This window comes from Musca domestica, unplaced genomic scaffold, assembly GCF_030504385.1.
Source record: "Musca domestica strain aabys unplaced genomic scaffold, Musca_domestica.polishedcontigs.V.1.1 55, whole genome shotgun sequence".
In the NCBI taxonomy this organism is placed as follows: Eukaryota; Metazoa; Arthropoda; class Insecta; order Diptera; family Muscidae; genus Musca; species Musca domestica.
Genome location: NW_026712355.1, coordinates 1,355,695 through 1,371,881, shown reverse-complemented (window position 1 = coordinate 1,371,881; position 16,187 = coordinate 1,355,695). Strand labels below are relative to the sequence as shown.

The 16,187-nt window shown below is 34.7% G+C and overlaps 1 protein-coding gene across 1 annotated transcript; it reads left to right on the top strand.

The window, feature by feature from the left end:
• The first annotated feature begins 4,682 nt into the window (after positions 1 to 4,682).
• LOC101898934 (dromyosuppressin) lies at positions 4,683 to 13,843 on the top strand. Its single transcript, XM_005178035.4, has 3 exons — positions 4,683 to 4,820; positions 12,362 to 12,573; positions 12,650 to 13,843. The coding sequence occupies exons 2-3, from the start codon at positions 12,366 to 12,368 to the stop codon at positions 12,739 to 12,741; spliced, it is 300 nt and encodes a 99-aa protein (XP_005178092.1). The 5' UTR covers positions 4,683 to 4,820; positions 12,362 to 12,365; the 3' UTR covers positions 12,742 to 13,843.
• The last annotated feature ends 2,344 nt before the right edge of the window (positions 13,844 to 16,187 follow it).

Sequence of the window (16,187 nt, the reverse complement as noted above, 5' to 3'; positions counted from 1 at the left end):
AGGCTTTATCCCTTTATTGTTGTTTTTATAAAAACAACGTTTGTTTATTAGTGGAGAATTACGGTAATGTTTACCAGGGGTAAGGCAGGGAATACCTAGGTTTCGGAAAGAGCCACCGATCCTCATCAGTTCCTTTGTTTTTTGTCTGGGATATTCTCCCCAGAAGTTATTTTAAAAATAACTTCTATGACAAAAAACATTTATTACCCAAGTGACGAGATCGTAAGCTCAATAGTGCGGTTGTAAGATTTAGAAGACTTTCCAAAAGAATTTTAGTTTTATCTAATTCTTTGGTTCCTCTTCTATTGAGCTTACGATCTCGTCACTTGGGTAAAAATATTTTTGTCATAGAAGTTATTTTTAAAAAAACTTCTGGGGAGAATATCCCAGACAAAAAACAAGGGAACTGATGAGGATTGGTGGCGCTTTCCGAAACCTAGGTATTCCCTGCCTTACCCCCTGGTAAACATTACCATCGTTCTCCACTAATAAACAAACGTTGTTTTTATAAAAACAACAATAAAGCCTGACCGTTTTTCAATACCATGAAAACTTGGGTAATAAAAATGTATCTTTGGTTGCAGTCGCCATTTCGGTGCCACGTTGGGCGCCATTTTTTCAAAGATAGCGTAAATTGAAAAATTTTGGGAGCTCTATGGGCTTTAGCTTACTTAAAGCTCACAAAATGCCAACATTTTCAAAGAAAATCATTTACTGCACAGAAAGAGAAAGGATAATCCGATTTTGCTCCAACTTTGTGCGAAAATGGACAATATCGGATTACTCCATAAAGTACCTCCCCACCAATGGTCAAAATATTAAATAATTATAATTCTTATAAAATGTGATGTAAGAGTCCGATTGTCTTCAAATTACACACATCACAATATTTTTATAAACCCAATGTCTGGTGTGAAGATGAAGTATATAGATCAACTACTTCTGGTACCTCCACCACAAATGGTCAAAATTTTGAATGACCAAAACCATCATAAAATCCGCAATAAGCATTCAGTTCTCTTCAATATCCTACTAGTTTTATGAACCCAAGATCTGGTAGTAAGACAGAATATATCGGTCCACTCCTTCTGGCACCTCCCCCACAAAGGGTCCAAATTTTGAATATCATGAAGCTCATAAGACGCGAAATTAACATCCGATTCCATTTAGACTTGGAATAGCTCAATATTTCTATCAACACAAGATCTGTTATAAACATAGTCGAGATCAGGCCATTCCTTCTTGTACCTCCCCCATAAAGATTGAAAACGATAATAAAATCTGAAATAAGCATCCGGTACCATTAACATTTCACACATTATTTATACTAACACAAGATCGGCTGTAAAGATGGGATATATCGGTCCACTCTTCCTGGTAACTCCCCCACAAAGGGTCAAAATTTTGAATATCCAAGAAGCTCATAAAACGCTAAATTAAAATCCGATTCCATTCCAGACTTGGTACATCTCAATATTTCCAACAACACAAAATCTGTTATAAAGATGATAAAGATCGGACCATTTTTTTTGCTATCTGTTCCACATAGGGTTCGAGATTTTGAAAAACGAAACGCTCAAAGAAAGCGAAATAGGCATCCCATTCTCTTCCAATATCACACATACAAATATTTTTGCTAACGCAATATCTGTTGTGAAGTTAATATATATATCTGTCAGCCCCTTCTAATACCTCACCCACAAAGTGTCACAATTTTCAATACTTTTATTTGTCATAACTTAACCAGAAATCTGATATGATTATATCATTTATCGAAATTTAAAATTTCGCATAATATTGGATATAAATGTTCGATTTCCTTAACATTTTGCACATACAGGAAGTAGTCAATATAGTCCAAATCTGGCACGATGTTATATTTTTATCAGCCTTAGGTCAGATACGAATTGGTCAATATTGGTCAACTGCTTCGGAACCTCCGCCATAAAACTCAAAATTAATGACGACTATTAATTGGGCTTTTGTGACTTTGTTGCTGGGATATTTTTACTTTTCCGTTTAAAAATAATGGTTTCACGTCTAAACTATTGCAGTGTTCGCATGTATATAGTTTCTCAGTAAGTTGGATAACTTTCGCAATGCCTCCTCCAATGGGGGACAGGATCTGATACACGACCCACAACTAAAGATGTTGGTACAGGCATGGCATATTTCTTGACATATCATAAAGGAATGCCTTATAATTTGAAATTAATATACCTAGCCATGAGGCCATGTTTGGCGGGTCCGAACTTTTAATAATCTCCACCATTTGGAAAAAAACATGCAAATTAAAAAAAAAAACGGTAAAGAAAGGCCAAAGTCAGACTGATCCGACTTTATGATACCCTAGTAGAGTTACATATAACAACTAAACGCTTTTAATAAATATCGGCGGTGTGAAGAGTATTTTACGGGTGTGAGGGAGTTAAATACAAAATCGGATGAAACATATATGTGGGGCCTATAGCTATATATAAACCGATTTCAAATTACATACACTTTCTTCCAGGCTAAGCTAATTAGTATGTGCTAAAATCCATTCAATTCGGATTTATATTAAGCATTTGGCGCACAATAAATTTTAAAACTAATAAAGATATATATGGGAGCTATATCCAAATCTAAACCGATCTCGATAAAATTGGGAAAAAGTATTTCTGAGATGTATTTGATATATTCCTCAGAGTATCGTTGTTATGGATTGCACATTACGGTTGTGGAGGAGAAATTTACAAATCGGATGAAGAATATATGTGGGAGTTATAGCTATATCCGAATCAATTTCTACCAAATTTGCCACACTTGTTTCCACGCTCTATATGGTTGTATGTTTCATTCAATTTGGCCTAATATTACACGTTTGGTGCACAATAAAAAGCAAATCGGAAGAAGATATATATGGGAGCTATATGTAAATTTTGGCCGATTATCTCCAATTTCAATATGATTCATCCTTGGTCCAAACAAACAATTTGTGCAAAATGTCACCTCGATCGGCCAATAAATACGACCTGTACTTTGTTTGCAAAAATGCATGGATGGACCGACATACGGATGGATATGCATAAATCAACTCAGAATTGGATTCTATGCAGATCGTCAAAAGGAACTATGGCTTTAACTCGCTTCCTTCTCTATGTTACAAACAAATGCACAAAGGCATAATACCCTGACCACAGAGTGGTGTAGGGTACAAAAACGTTGAAATTATCTACCAAAGAAGTTGGCACCTATTGGAAACTTCAAACTCCGAATTTGAAATAACTTTGGTGACAAATGTGGCTAAAAGGGTCAAAATACTGAATATCTGGAGGTACAGGTAAATGGGAGCTTTACGGAAACTTGCGCCTATATAGCTAATTATTAGTCGGAGAAGGTGATGCCTTTTACGAGCTCCAAATACCAAATTAATGATGATTCTGTTAAAAAAAGATAAAATCCTTCAAATTTCGAATACTTGGAGGTGCCGTTATATGGGGGCTATACGAAGATGTGGACCTGTATTAGCAATTTCCTGTCATGGAAGATAGTATAAAAATAACCTTTTATGTATGTATTATCATAGATTTGGGGTAGTCCTTAAAGTTATTTGATTTAATATACCTACATATAGATATGAGAAACATTGTGTCCATCTTGTGATTAGACATCCATTACAACAATTGCATTATGTCAACAAATTGGATTAGCCCTGAGATGAACATTAACAACAAACATGGCATGGAGATCATAAATTCAATTAGGGAAAGATGCGGCCAACCACATAATAGCCTGCATAAACCATACATTAAAAGGTATAAACTAAACGTAAAACAGCTGCATATGGTTGTTAACAACAATAAAAAAAACAAGAATAAAAACAAACGAGGATATAAAATTTAACAAAACTTTATTAATAATAACAAGTTTACAACTATTCAATTGTCATTTTTTATTATTTTTTTCTCTTCTTTTTTTCCTATCACTGAAAAAGATAGTTGGTGGTCTGTCATACAAGGTTTACACCTCATCCCCTTCAATAGTTAAATGTTTAATAGTTTAAACAAACAATTGGTGAAACAATGAAGTAAAGACAAAAAATGAAATTGAAATGCTATTAATGTTTGCAGGGGCAAGATGAGATGTTATATTATGTGAGGAGCTCATCAGGAGAAAGTTCATCTTCACCACCCATCCACCCTCTCCATCCGTGTTCACTGCCCAGGAGAATACACGTGTTTCACACGTAAAACTCATTGAAACTAATACCCCAAGTAAATATTTCACATTGTTACGACGTCATCACATGGCTGTACAATACTCCCACACACTCATACACACACACACATTTCTCACTTCACAACTACAGAACTCTTCAAATTTTTATCGTTGTTACTGTTGTCATCCTTGGTGATTGGGTGGCATTAAGTCAACGCCTTCTTTTTCTCTTCTCTTCTCTTTGCCCAAAACCAAAAGCAACAGCAACAAGTGTTTGTTTGTCTTGACTATTCAACCACACTCTCTCACTCCTCCCACCCACCTTCTCTCTAGCTGTTACTCTCTCAGTACGGCAGAAGGCATCGTTTCTTGTCGTTTGAATTAGAAACGATGTTTTTACGATGTCCTGCCAGCCAATGGGAATGTTGCATTTCTAAGGATTTCCAAGGATTCGTAAATGAATAAAAGCGGAAGGAATCCTGTCGAACAGCATCACAACAGTTTCAAACACTTACCAGTGTACATCAAACGGATCCAAAAGCGAACAAATTTCCACGGAAATTAAAAACAACGATTTTTGAAATTTTCAAATTTAAAAACAAAAAACAACAACAACTAATGTAAGTATTAATTATTAACAATGAAACTAAGAGAAAAAGTGCTACCAAGTTTAAAAAAAAAAATAAAAAAAGTTCAACGTGAATAGAGAAAAAGTGAACATTTTTACGAAATTTTGGGAAAAATTAGGATTGACAACATCAATCAATAAAAAAAGTTCTGAAAAATGAAAATGTTATTGTAAAAAAATTAATTTAAAGGATAAAGAGGCGAATATAGAGCACTCAGTACCTAGATCTCCCTTTCATTCATGAACACCCAGTCTTATTTCAAAATAAAAATTTTAGATTTCGACAAAAGAGTAATAAGTTATAAGAAAGTATTAAAAGTTTCAAAAATGAGGAAGTAGCTCCCAATGAAAAAAAAGAAAAATATTGTGAAAAAAATTAAAGTATAGAGAGAACTTCGACCATCTTGATATTCCATTGATCAAAACCCAATCTTCTTTCAAATTTAAAAAAAGGTCTTAAATTCAAGATTCCGACATAATAATACATTTTGAGTTTCCATATTTCGAATTTCTTTTGAATACGTATTATATTTGGCTCTATATATGAAAAGGCTCTAAATAAAAAGCTTAAAATAGACCAGAGGACATTAATTCCAAATTTTTCATTTCATGGAATATTAACAGCGAAAGTCCTTAGTACATACTTAAATAATCAGTCCAATCATAAATAATAATTTCGTGAGGAAATTTTAAATACAGAGGTTAGAGGGATTCTTAATTTTGGAAACCAATAATTTATACCCTATATTCAATTAGTTATTAACATATATAGTGTTTTTAAAATACTTTCGCATTCTATCTTAATAATTCATTTATAAAAGCGGCCAAGAAAATTTCTAGCATTTTCTGATAGGAGGATTACTTTCGCGCCACCTGTACAGTGTTTTTGAATTATTTGTGCGTTTTAGTCTAATAATTTACTTAAAAAAATCTACCAAGAAAGTTTGGTAAAATTGGACATTCAGTATTGCACTTTAAACTACCTTGTTCCTTCACAAACTTATCAACATCCAAGACATATAATCAAATCCTAATTTTGAATATTAGTTGGTTGCTTAATTTATAAAAACAACAAAAGAACTTCAAATTTGTACAAAAAATAGGGTACTCAAGATACGAAAAAGACACATTCGCGTTGCCATCTTACCAAAGTATTTCTCTTCATCTTTTCATTATTTGAGGAATTATTTCTCGAAAAAAAAAAAATACTTTTCATGGGAATAGGATTCCGTGCGGATATTCATGAATGTTTTTATTAAAGGATTGACCTTTTTAAAAAAATTGATACCAGAATTTAAAGAAAATAAAAAAAGAACAATTATGCATCCAATTAGAAATTAGAAAATCGAGTTTGACATAATCCAAGTAATTCCAGATATTAGTATTTATAACATTTTCCAAAACATAAAGCATATTGTACGCCTGAATGCCTAAATTAAGCCTCCATGCATTAACCACAGCACGTTGTGAAAACTGAGAAAGGTGCAACACTCATAAGCTTAGGAAATACACTGCAGTCCCTAACATTCCGGCAATAATTTATTTAAGAAAGCGACCAACATTGGCGAAATAGGTCACTCAGGATTGTAATTTAAAATTATATGTTGCTCCACAGAATTATAAACATTCAACACATATATTTGAATCCTAATTTTGAATATTAATTGTTTGCTCGGTTTTTATAAAAAAAGAAAAACATTCCAAATTTATACCAATTTCCACAAAAATAGGGTACACTAGGTACAAAAAACACATTCGCGTTGCCATCTTACCGCATTTTTTTTCATTATTTGAGTAATTATTCCTGGAAAAAATACTTTTCATGGGAATAGAATTCCGTGCGGATATTCATGAATGTTTTTATTGAAAATTTACCCAAATTTTAAAATTTTAACCTTTAAAAAATTTATACCAGAATTTAAAGAAAATAAAAAAAGAAAATTAATCACCCAATTAAAAATTAGAAAATTGTGTTTGGCACAGTCCAAATAATTCCAGAAATTAGTCTTCATAACATTTGACATTTTCCAAAACATAAAGCTATTGTCCGCCTGACTGCCTGCCCGTCTGTAAGTCCGACACCATTCATGAAATTAAGCTTCCATGCATTAACCACAGCACGTTTTGGATATTGAAGGGAGCTGCATTCTAACATTCCGACAAGCAAACAAACACCTGTTGTCACATTTACCCACCTCTCGAATCGAAATACCCAATGACGTGGATGCATGACAAAACAACCTCTAATGACATTAAAGTGGATGTACATAGAGAGATGGTCATTAGAAAACCAAATACCAAAATTTGTTTGCCCCTCCACTGAAGCTAGACATGATATTCAAAATTTTGAATCAACATTGAGTTCCAAAAAAAAAACGGAAGGTGATTTGTTTAAATTTCCGTTGGCAAAGTTTAAATTGGTATTAATGCATTCAATATGTTTTCATTTGCTAATTCTCACACCTCTCTATCACACGCGCATAACCTGTTGCTAAACAACAACGGAATTTAATATCATCAACAGGTCGGATGATGCGTTTAGTTGCCTTGTGGATTGATTGTGATTAGATGTTGATGGCCTGATGGAGGATGAGAACAGAGCATAATGTGGTCTTATCAAGTTGATGGACATTGTCACGCACACACAAACACACCCTCAGAGACAAAGAGAGACACACACACATTTTATTTTGCTCCACTGACAACAAATCTGTCACACACTGACACCGTTATGGACGTACTCTGTCTCTTCGGCTTGTTACTTTCCGTCAATCAATGCTAATATCCTTTAAGTCCTCATCGTCAACGACATCGTCATCATCATTTGCTTTGCCTTTCTAATATTCGTACATTCACAACATAATAGAGATTGAATGTTGACAATATGTTGCAATGCAGCATCAACACTTTAGACCCCTTACGGGCAATAGCATTTAATGCTCTCCTCTCTCTCTCACTCTCTATCTCCGGGCCATAATCTTGCTCACCTGCTTTGAAAAACAAAAAAGAAAATAAAGTGTGACAATGTGCAGCGCGGCAGCAGACATTCCATGACTGATTGTGAGTTATTGCATGAATGGAAAAATGAATTATTTTTGGCGAGGGGAAGAGGAGGGAAACTTAAGTGTGTCTTATGTGTTAATCTGCATTTAGTAAATAAAGATATCTTCATTAGGAACATATTGTAAGAATGAAATAGGAAAAAAATATTCTTTAGCCTTAGAAACACATTCGACACAGGTATGAATTAAATGGCCTGAGGTATGTGGAAGGGAAAGACATTTGAGAATATAAGGCTGCTCATATTTTTTGTATGGCTCATGGACTATATATTAATATTAATTATTTATTAATATATCAATTAAATACCTAAAAATGTGACGAGTAAAAAAGTAGAATTGATCCAAAAATGAAGGTTAAAGATTTTAATATTTGAATCGCTTAATATGTTGTGGTATATCTCTGGATTTCAGTAGATATTTGGGGACCCTAAGACATGTCAATTGTAGCATAAGCTTCTGCTTTTCCAAAATCATTCGAAGAGCATTTAACGGCCTCTATAAATGAATATTTAAACAATTTCTAAACCCGCAATTTTTTTAAATACAATTGGCGATATCTCAGAAATTAGGTCATATACAGAGTGAGATGAAAAAACTGCAACCAATTTCAGACTGCTGTCATTTCTAAGCCACTCATCCGACAGTGGTTAAAATTATTCCAGTGACAGCTCATTAAATTATTTACAAGCGTACAAAAGCATTTAGGTGAGAATTTTCCAGAAAAAAGGTTATTCGTGATGGAATTCAAGCGTGATAGTGTGATTTTTAAATTGTGTCTCGTATCATCGCTCGTTACCGTGATACTGGTAGCGTAGCCCGATGTCAAGGAAGTGGCCGGAAGAAAACAGCAACATCAGCAGAAATTGTTCGAAAAGTAAAGAAGCGACCGAAAAATGGCTCATGAGCTGAACATATCGCAATATTCCATTCGGTAAATATTAAAAAATGAACTCGGGGTAAAGCCATTGAAATTCCAAAAAGTGCAAGAAATTACACCGCAACAAAAAGAACAGGAAATAGACTCAAACGCAAGGTTGGCACTAAAAATACCAATGTGTCGATCACCTCAAGCAAGCGCTTCGCCCGGAATGGGCCTGTAAGCGAGAATAGAGTCCAATCTCCCTTTTCGATTGTCAACTCTATTCTTTATTCGGTAATGAGAAAAGAATACAACCGCTTCGCTTGGATGTAGATTCAATTCTTTGTATCCGGCTCGAAGGACCAATTGTAAGCAAGAATAGAGTCCAATCTCCCTCTTCGATTGTCAACTCTATTCTGTTTTCGGTGAGAAAAGAAAACCAACCAAATGGTTTGGCTGTTGATTCAATTCTGATTTTATTTCAAAAATATGTTTCTTAAGTGCTACAAAAACTAATCTAACTTAACCTAATCGCAGCCACACAATTATTCTTATCTATTCTAATATCGAATGGAGAATATTGCAGGGCTGCTTGACGTTTCATTCAAGTGGTCTTGTGCATCTGCTGAGCGTATCGATATATGTGCTTTACTATATCACACATTATCGTATGCGTCAGCGCACAAGAACAACGAATTGTTAAAATACTTATTGTTTATTGCTAGATTTCCCCAACGCCTCAACTGCACTCAAAAGCGCAGAGCAACATTCGGGCAGCGTTTTACGGTTTCACGGCCCTTTTGAAGGCCATGATTCGTGCCAAAGGTGATCAATTCGAACAAATCTAAATTTATTCCAAAATGTAATGCTATTTCCGACATTTTTTGCTTACATTCCATAACATTTAAAAAAAATTGTAAACATTTTGGCGTTTGACTTTGTTGCAGATTTTTTAACTCAGCCTATACTTTCATAAGAAGTATAGGCGTATACGTGCTGTACATCATCATACGCCCTATATGTGTATGTATGTTTAGATTTCAGGGTGACGTATAATGACGATATCTATCATACGCCACCACATTCAATAATTTTGTTCAAAGATTTAAAAAATTAATATTTTTCTTTAACTTTTAATTTTAAAATTTATCCAATCCATATTTTTTATAACACAGACACCCATTCATTGTGATATGCAATTTATTTCCCATGTTTCTTAGAGCTTACTTTAATGAACAACATTGTAATGGAAAAACATAATCCCCCCAGGGACGTATCGAGAATAAGGGAAACATATTTCTCTATACCAAAATTAAAATTATTTTTTTTCAACACCATTAATTATTCCAAAAATGCTCTTCCTTCTCTCTAAGAATAAGTATTTCTTACTGATTTAAAAATGTGATATTTTCCAATCATTCCCTACCACATCTTTGACCTGCAAATTGCGTTTCCATTTCACTTTGACCTCCGCCAATGTATCCGCACGTATTTTACGCTTAGTTTTCATTTGTTTCAATTCCCTTTTGGGAACAGTGGAGGAAAAAAAGAAGAATAAAAAATAGTTGATACATTTTATTGTCTAACCTGAACGGATTGAATGTTGCCATAAAGCAATTTGCATGCCAACAGCATTGCAATGTAATACCCCAATGCAATTGAATCCTTTCGCGCTGGACAAAGCTGAAAGTTGTGCTGATGATGAAACGGAGATAAATTATAAATTCTATTTAAAGGTCAAATTTATGATGAAAAACAATAGGGATTGAGAGAAGTTGTGCTTTAAAATTTTCACATTAAATTGTATTCAATATTTGTGTAAATGTTTGGTCTTCAAAGGCAATTTAATATTTTTGCATTTTGTTCCAATAATAAATTTAAAAAATAAAACAACAAACAGAAATTGACCTTTCGGGATCGTGTTTTCATACATTCGAATCCAAATAAAATATCTTTTTTACTTAAATCGCTTAATTTATGTACAAATCAATGAACTTCAAACATGCACAACAAATAGGATACACTAGGTACGAAAGAGACCAATTCACGCTGCCATCTTCGCAGATGATTTCTTCTCGATTATTTTATATTTTTTGCAAAATCGACCAAAAACATTGAAGAGATTGGCAATTCAGAATAGTGGTTTCAAACTTCTATGTTGTTTCGCAGACTCATCAACATCCAAAACCTTTACTAATAAATTTTGCACAACAAATAGGATATACTAGATACGAAAAAGGCCCATTCGCGTTGCCATCTTCTCAAATGATTTCTCCTTAATGATTTATGACAGGAAGAATGATCTCTCGGGAAAAATGTTAGAATTCCGCACGGATGTCTTTTCTAGGCACTCAATATTGATCCAAGAGAATATCAAGTAGTCAGTCCAATTGGAACAATAATTTCGTATTAAAAATAGTCAACACATCAAATATAGAGCTACCAGCTGATTACAATTTTTGTTCTAAGTGTGCCCGATTTCTGCCAATTTTGTGTATGTATTTGTTGCTTTGAAAAATAAAAACAAAATATTTTCAAAATCAATGATTGAAAGATGCGTACATTGCACAGTTTGATCATATTTTTGAAAGAAAGGAAAAATTAAATAAATGAAAACTTGTTGCATCTAATTTTGAATAATTGTGACAGAAAGCGGGCATAGCCTTAGGGGTGTATTTAAATAGCATTACGATGCTGTTCTACCTCCTTATTGTACCATGGTTATTAAGAAGAAATATTGCTGAAAATTAGCCATTAAAGATCGCATTTTCAAACTTCTATGTTGCGCCGCAGACTTATCAACGATCGACACATATTTTCAAATCCTAACATTGAAAATTAGCTGGTCTAAGCTGCCTAATTTTTATAAAAAGTTAAAGCTTTTCTAATTTGTACAACAAATAGGATACACTAGGTACGAAAAGTACCCGTTCGCGTTGCCATCTTTACAAATATATTCCTCCTCAATTATTCAAGATTTGACGTAGTATCGCTCGAGAAAAATGCTTTCCGTGGGAATAGAATTTCACACGATCTAGGCCGCTAACAAAACGGTTCCGAAACTGAAATAGAATGTTCACCGAACTCACATCTCAATAGGTCAATTGTTAAGTGTGCTGTGTGGCATATGGAACTGTCTTATCTAAACCATGCAATACGAGTAAAGCTCTTGCTCTAGAGCTAACCAATTATAGCTACCTTACGGTTAGAGGGATCTTTAAAGACGTACGATCCAAAAATGTCAGCAACTCATAAACCGCACCAAACTATGACCTTCCCTGAATGCATTGGTCGAAATCGAAAATCGACAATTCTACGTATTCACGTACCAATTGAACCAAAAATGAACTTCGTCCATAAAATGAAAGAAGATTGCGATGAACTTTCTTAGCAAAGCACGAATTTTGATAATAAAAGTCAATGATTCGCACTCTTTGTTCGTTTGTAAGACGATTAATGGTTAAATTACAGACCAAAATATAGATGTTTGGCAGTGAAACAAAACATGTATGAACTGCTTTAACCAGTGTTGCCAATCAAATAATAGCTAAAAAGCCTCCCATTTTTATCTATGTACTAACCCGTTTCCTCTCTTTATCTTTCTCATTGCAGCAAAATGTCGAACCAAATTGTTGCCATCATTGTCTGCAGCCTTGTCTTCTCCAGCGTTTTGGTGAGCTGCTATGCCTCGACAGTGGCTCCCTTGTGCCAGCCCGGTATCATTGAGGGTATGCCACCACACATTCGTAAAGTGTGCATGGCCTTGGAAAATTCCGATCAATTGACCACCGCTCTGAAAACCTACATCAACAATGAGGCTGCCAGTAAGTTACTCAACATTAAATCTCTGTGAAATCTCAAAAGAAAAAACTAATATCTTCTTTTTCTTCCCCCTCCTAGCTTTGGTCACCAACTCTGAAGATTACACCAACAACCTGGGCAAGCGTACCGATGTCGATCACGTTTTCTTGCGTTTCGGCAAGAGACGTTAAATTACTCTCACGAACAGGCCAATCAATGCATCCAACCCTCCTCCACCTTATCCCCACTCTCTTTCTGTGAATGGACAATGAATGAATGAGAATGGCCTTTAAATCCCTTTCTATGAGATTTGGCTTTACACCTGGACCATATGCAAACTACACACACAACAAATAAAACTCCGATTTTCTTAACCTATCTAGTATTTTTAAACTAAATGTACACTGAAAATTAAAACAATGTCTTTAGTAATGTAAGTTTATTATAACAACTCAAAAAAAAAAAAAAAACAACTGGAAACAATTATTAATAAAAAAAACCTAAGTTGATCTCTTTGTAATATTACAACCACAAAAAGAAAACACATACAACACCGTTTCTCTTGTAACAAAATGGAAGAAAACTTTAGCCACTACTATATTTAAGGTCGATTTATCTCCTAAAGCATGTATGTATATAAACAACTACAAAAAAAAAAAAAACAAAATAATTAAATAAAATTTTTCTTAATTAAAAATACTTTGCACACAATCATAAGGTGGAAGGCCACTGTGGGCGACTGGTGTTGCCAACTTCACGAATTTTATAATACATGGATCACACACAGAAAGTTTCGTTATAAAAGAGGAAGTGAAGAGAGTAAGGCATACTCATTCTTCTCCATGTTATCCAATTGACTCCATTTCCTTTTATGTGAGAGTAACAATATTCACACAAAGAAACATTCATACAACAAAAACAGTTCATGGGAGAGGAGAGTAAAAAAAGTAACTTTTTCTTTTTCTAACTGCGAAAATTTGTCATAACACACCATGAAAATGGCGCCAAACATTAAACACTGGCTTGACACCTGCAATGGCTTTCAACAAATGACATATTAACTAAACACACGCAATTTTATAGCTTGAATAAAAAACACAATAACAACAAGATCATTGTTATATACCTGGGGCAGAGCGATATATACTACATACATTTGTTTTATAACAAAAAAACACACGTACCCAAACTTAAAACTTGATAATAGCATGTAAAAGTGTAGCACCTTGTCTAACTTTTTTGTTTGGAAAAAATATTCTCAAAATAAAAGCGTTTTTGAATTAATATCAATCATATATTTCTATAAGCAAATGTATTCCTCTCGATGATTTCGGCACGGCAACAACAACAATAAAATGTGTTCCTCTCAAAACTGAAAACAAAATGTAAATATTTGGGCAGCGTGTAAAAAGGCTATAGGCTTCAAATAGGGTTTCAATCCAAATATGACACACTGGCTATTCAAAAGCGTAATTAGACCTATTCTAACATACGCTTCGGTAGTCTGGTGGACAGCTATGGCTAAAAAAATGTAATATCAAAATACTAAAGAAAGTTCAACGAATATGCTGCTTAAGCATCTGCGGCGCAATGAGGACAACACTAATTGGGGCATTAGAGACAAGTGGATAAACAAAGACCACGCTACATACCATCAAATACTTTTAGAGGTAACAATGGGAGAATCAATAGAAAATTTTGTATTGGATCGGATATCTGAAATTTTTGTAGCTGCCTCATGTGAAACATTAATCCCTACCAGAGACTCGTGGGGGAGATACCCGAAGGAATGAACCGATATATTCCATTCTCATACCAGACATTGGGCTAATGAAAATATTGTGATGTATGTAATTTGAAGACTCTTACATCACATTTTAAAAGAGTTATAATTATTCAAAATGTTGACCCTTTGTGGGGAAGGTATCTAATGGAGTGGACCGATATTGGCCATTTTCGTACCTGACCTAGCACTGATGTAAATATAAGAATTTACAAAGTTGGAGCAAAAACGGACTATCCTTTCTATGCAGAAAAGAAGTTTTTTTGTGGGAGAGGTATCAGAAGAAGTCGACCGATATTGCCCACCTCCGAACTCCATCTAAGTTTGACAATAAAATTATGATGTACCAAGTTTTGATCAAATCGGATACTCCCTTCTAGAGTTATCGTACGCACCAGCCAGACAGACGGACGGACATCGTTAGATCTACTCCAAATGTTCTGAAACGGATTTGGTCCAAAGAGACCTAAAGTCAAAAACCGTTATTTCAATAAGACACGTTTTTGTCGTATCAAATGATATATACCCTCTCTAGCCATATGACTGAGGGTATAAAAAGGATGTTTTTTGTCTACTCATTCAGATTTTAAAATATAGAGGGTGAGATGAAGAACCAACTTCAGACTACTGTCATTTCTAAGCCTCTCCTCCGACACCTGTTAAAATTCTTCCAGTGACAGCTCATTATATTGTTTAGAAGTGTACAAAAGTATTTTGTTGAGAATTTTCCAGAAAAAAGTTATTCGAAAGTAAAGAAGCGACTTGATCGAAACCCGTGTCGCAGCAGCCGTGTGCTAAACATATCGCAATATTCCATTCGCCATTCGGCAAATATTGAAAAATTAGCTCGGGGTAAAGCCATTGAAATCCCAAAAAGTGCAAAAACTTAAATCGCAACAGAAAGAAAATAGGCTCAAAAGTAGCGAGCTGCCGAATTTGGTTTTCTCCGATGAGAAAACATTTGTTGTCCAGCAATTTGTAAACAAACAAAATGATCGTGTTTATGTGCACCTTCGGTTGGACATGGGAACTCAAGCGCCGGCCATGGTGATGGTGTGGGCCGCCATAACAGCCGATGGTCGCTCTCCGCTCGTATTAATCGACCGTGCATTAGAATAAATGTCGAATATTATCGCATAAATAATCTGGAGGTTGTATTTAAACCTTGGGCACGCAAACATTTTGGCCGCAGACCTTGGACATTGCAACAGAACTCAGCACCATAGCACTCAGCACGCGTCACCCAAGAATGGTTACAAAATGAGGTTCCTCCTCCACCAGAATCTCCGGATACCAATCCGTTGGACTATTGTGTCTGGAGTATTTTTGAAAGCAAGGTTGGCAATAAGAAAATACCAAAGAGTCGATCGCCTCAGGCAAGCGCTTCGCCGGGAATGAGCCAAAGTACCGCAGAGCAATATTCGGGCAGCGTGTGAGGGTTTCATTGGCCGTTTGAAGGCCATAATTCGTGCCAAAGGTGACCAATTCGAACTAATCTAAAATTTGATGCTAAAAAATGTAAAAATTATGGCGTCCGACTTTGTTGCAGTTTTTTATCTCACCCTAGGGAGGTAGGTGCTAATATTATTTGGCGCTAGACTTTTACAAAAGTTTTTTTTCGAGATACAGTTCAACTCAAAAAACTGGTAAAATTGACTCGACAACAATCAACAAGCAACACAAATATAAATATAATAAATTGTGTCATATACATATAATATTATTTTTTAATATAAAGATATAAGTGTACTTACCTATCTCAAGTATTTGTTACTAAAAATATAAACTTTCGGATTATATTCCTTCAGAATTTTGAAATATTTGTTATACAACTTTAAAGGAAATAAAACAAGA

Excerpts from the sequence above, each read along its gene's own strand:
- LOC101898934 (XM_005178035.4), top strand. The coding sequence starts at position 12,366 with ATGTCGAACCAAATTGTTGCCATCATTGTCTGCAGCCTTGTCTTCTCC. Across the intron at positions 12,574-12,649 it reads CATCAACAATGAGGCTGCCA|CTTTGGTCACCAACTCTGAA; the intron begins GTAAGTTACTCA and ends TCCCCCTCCTAG.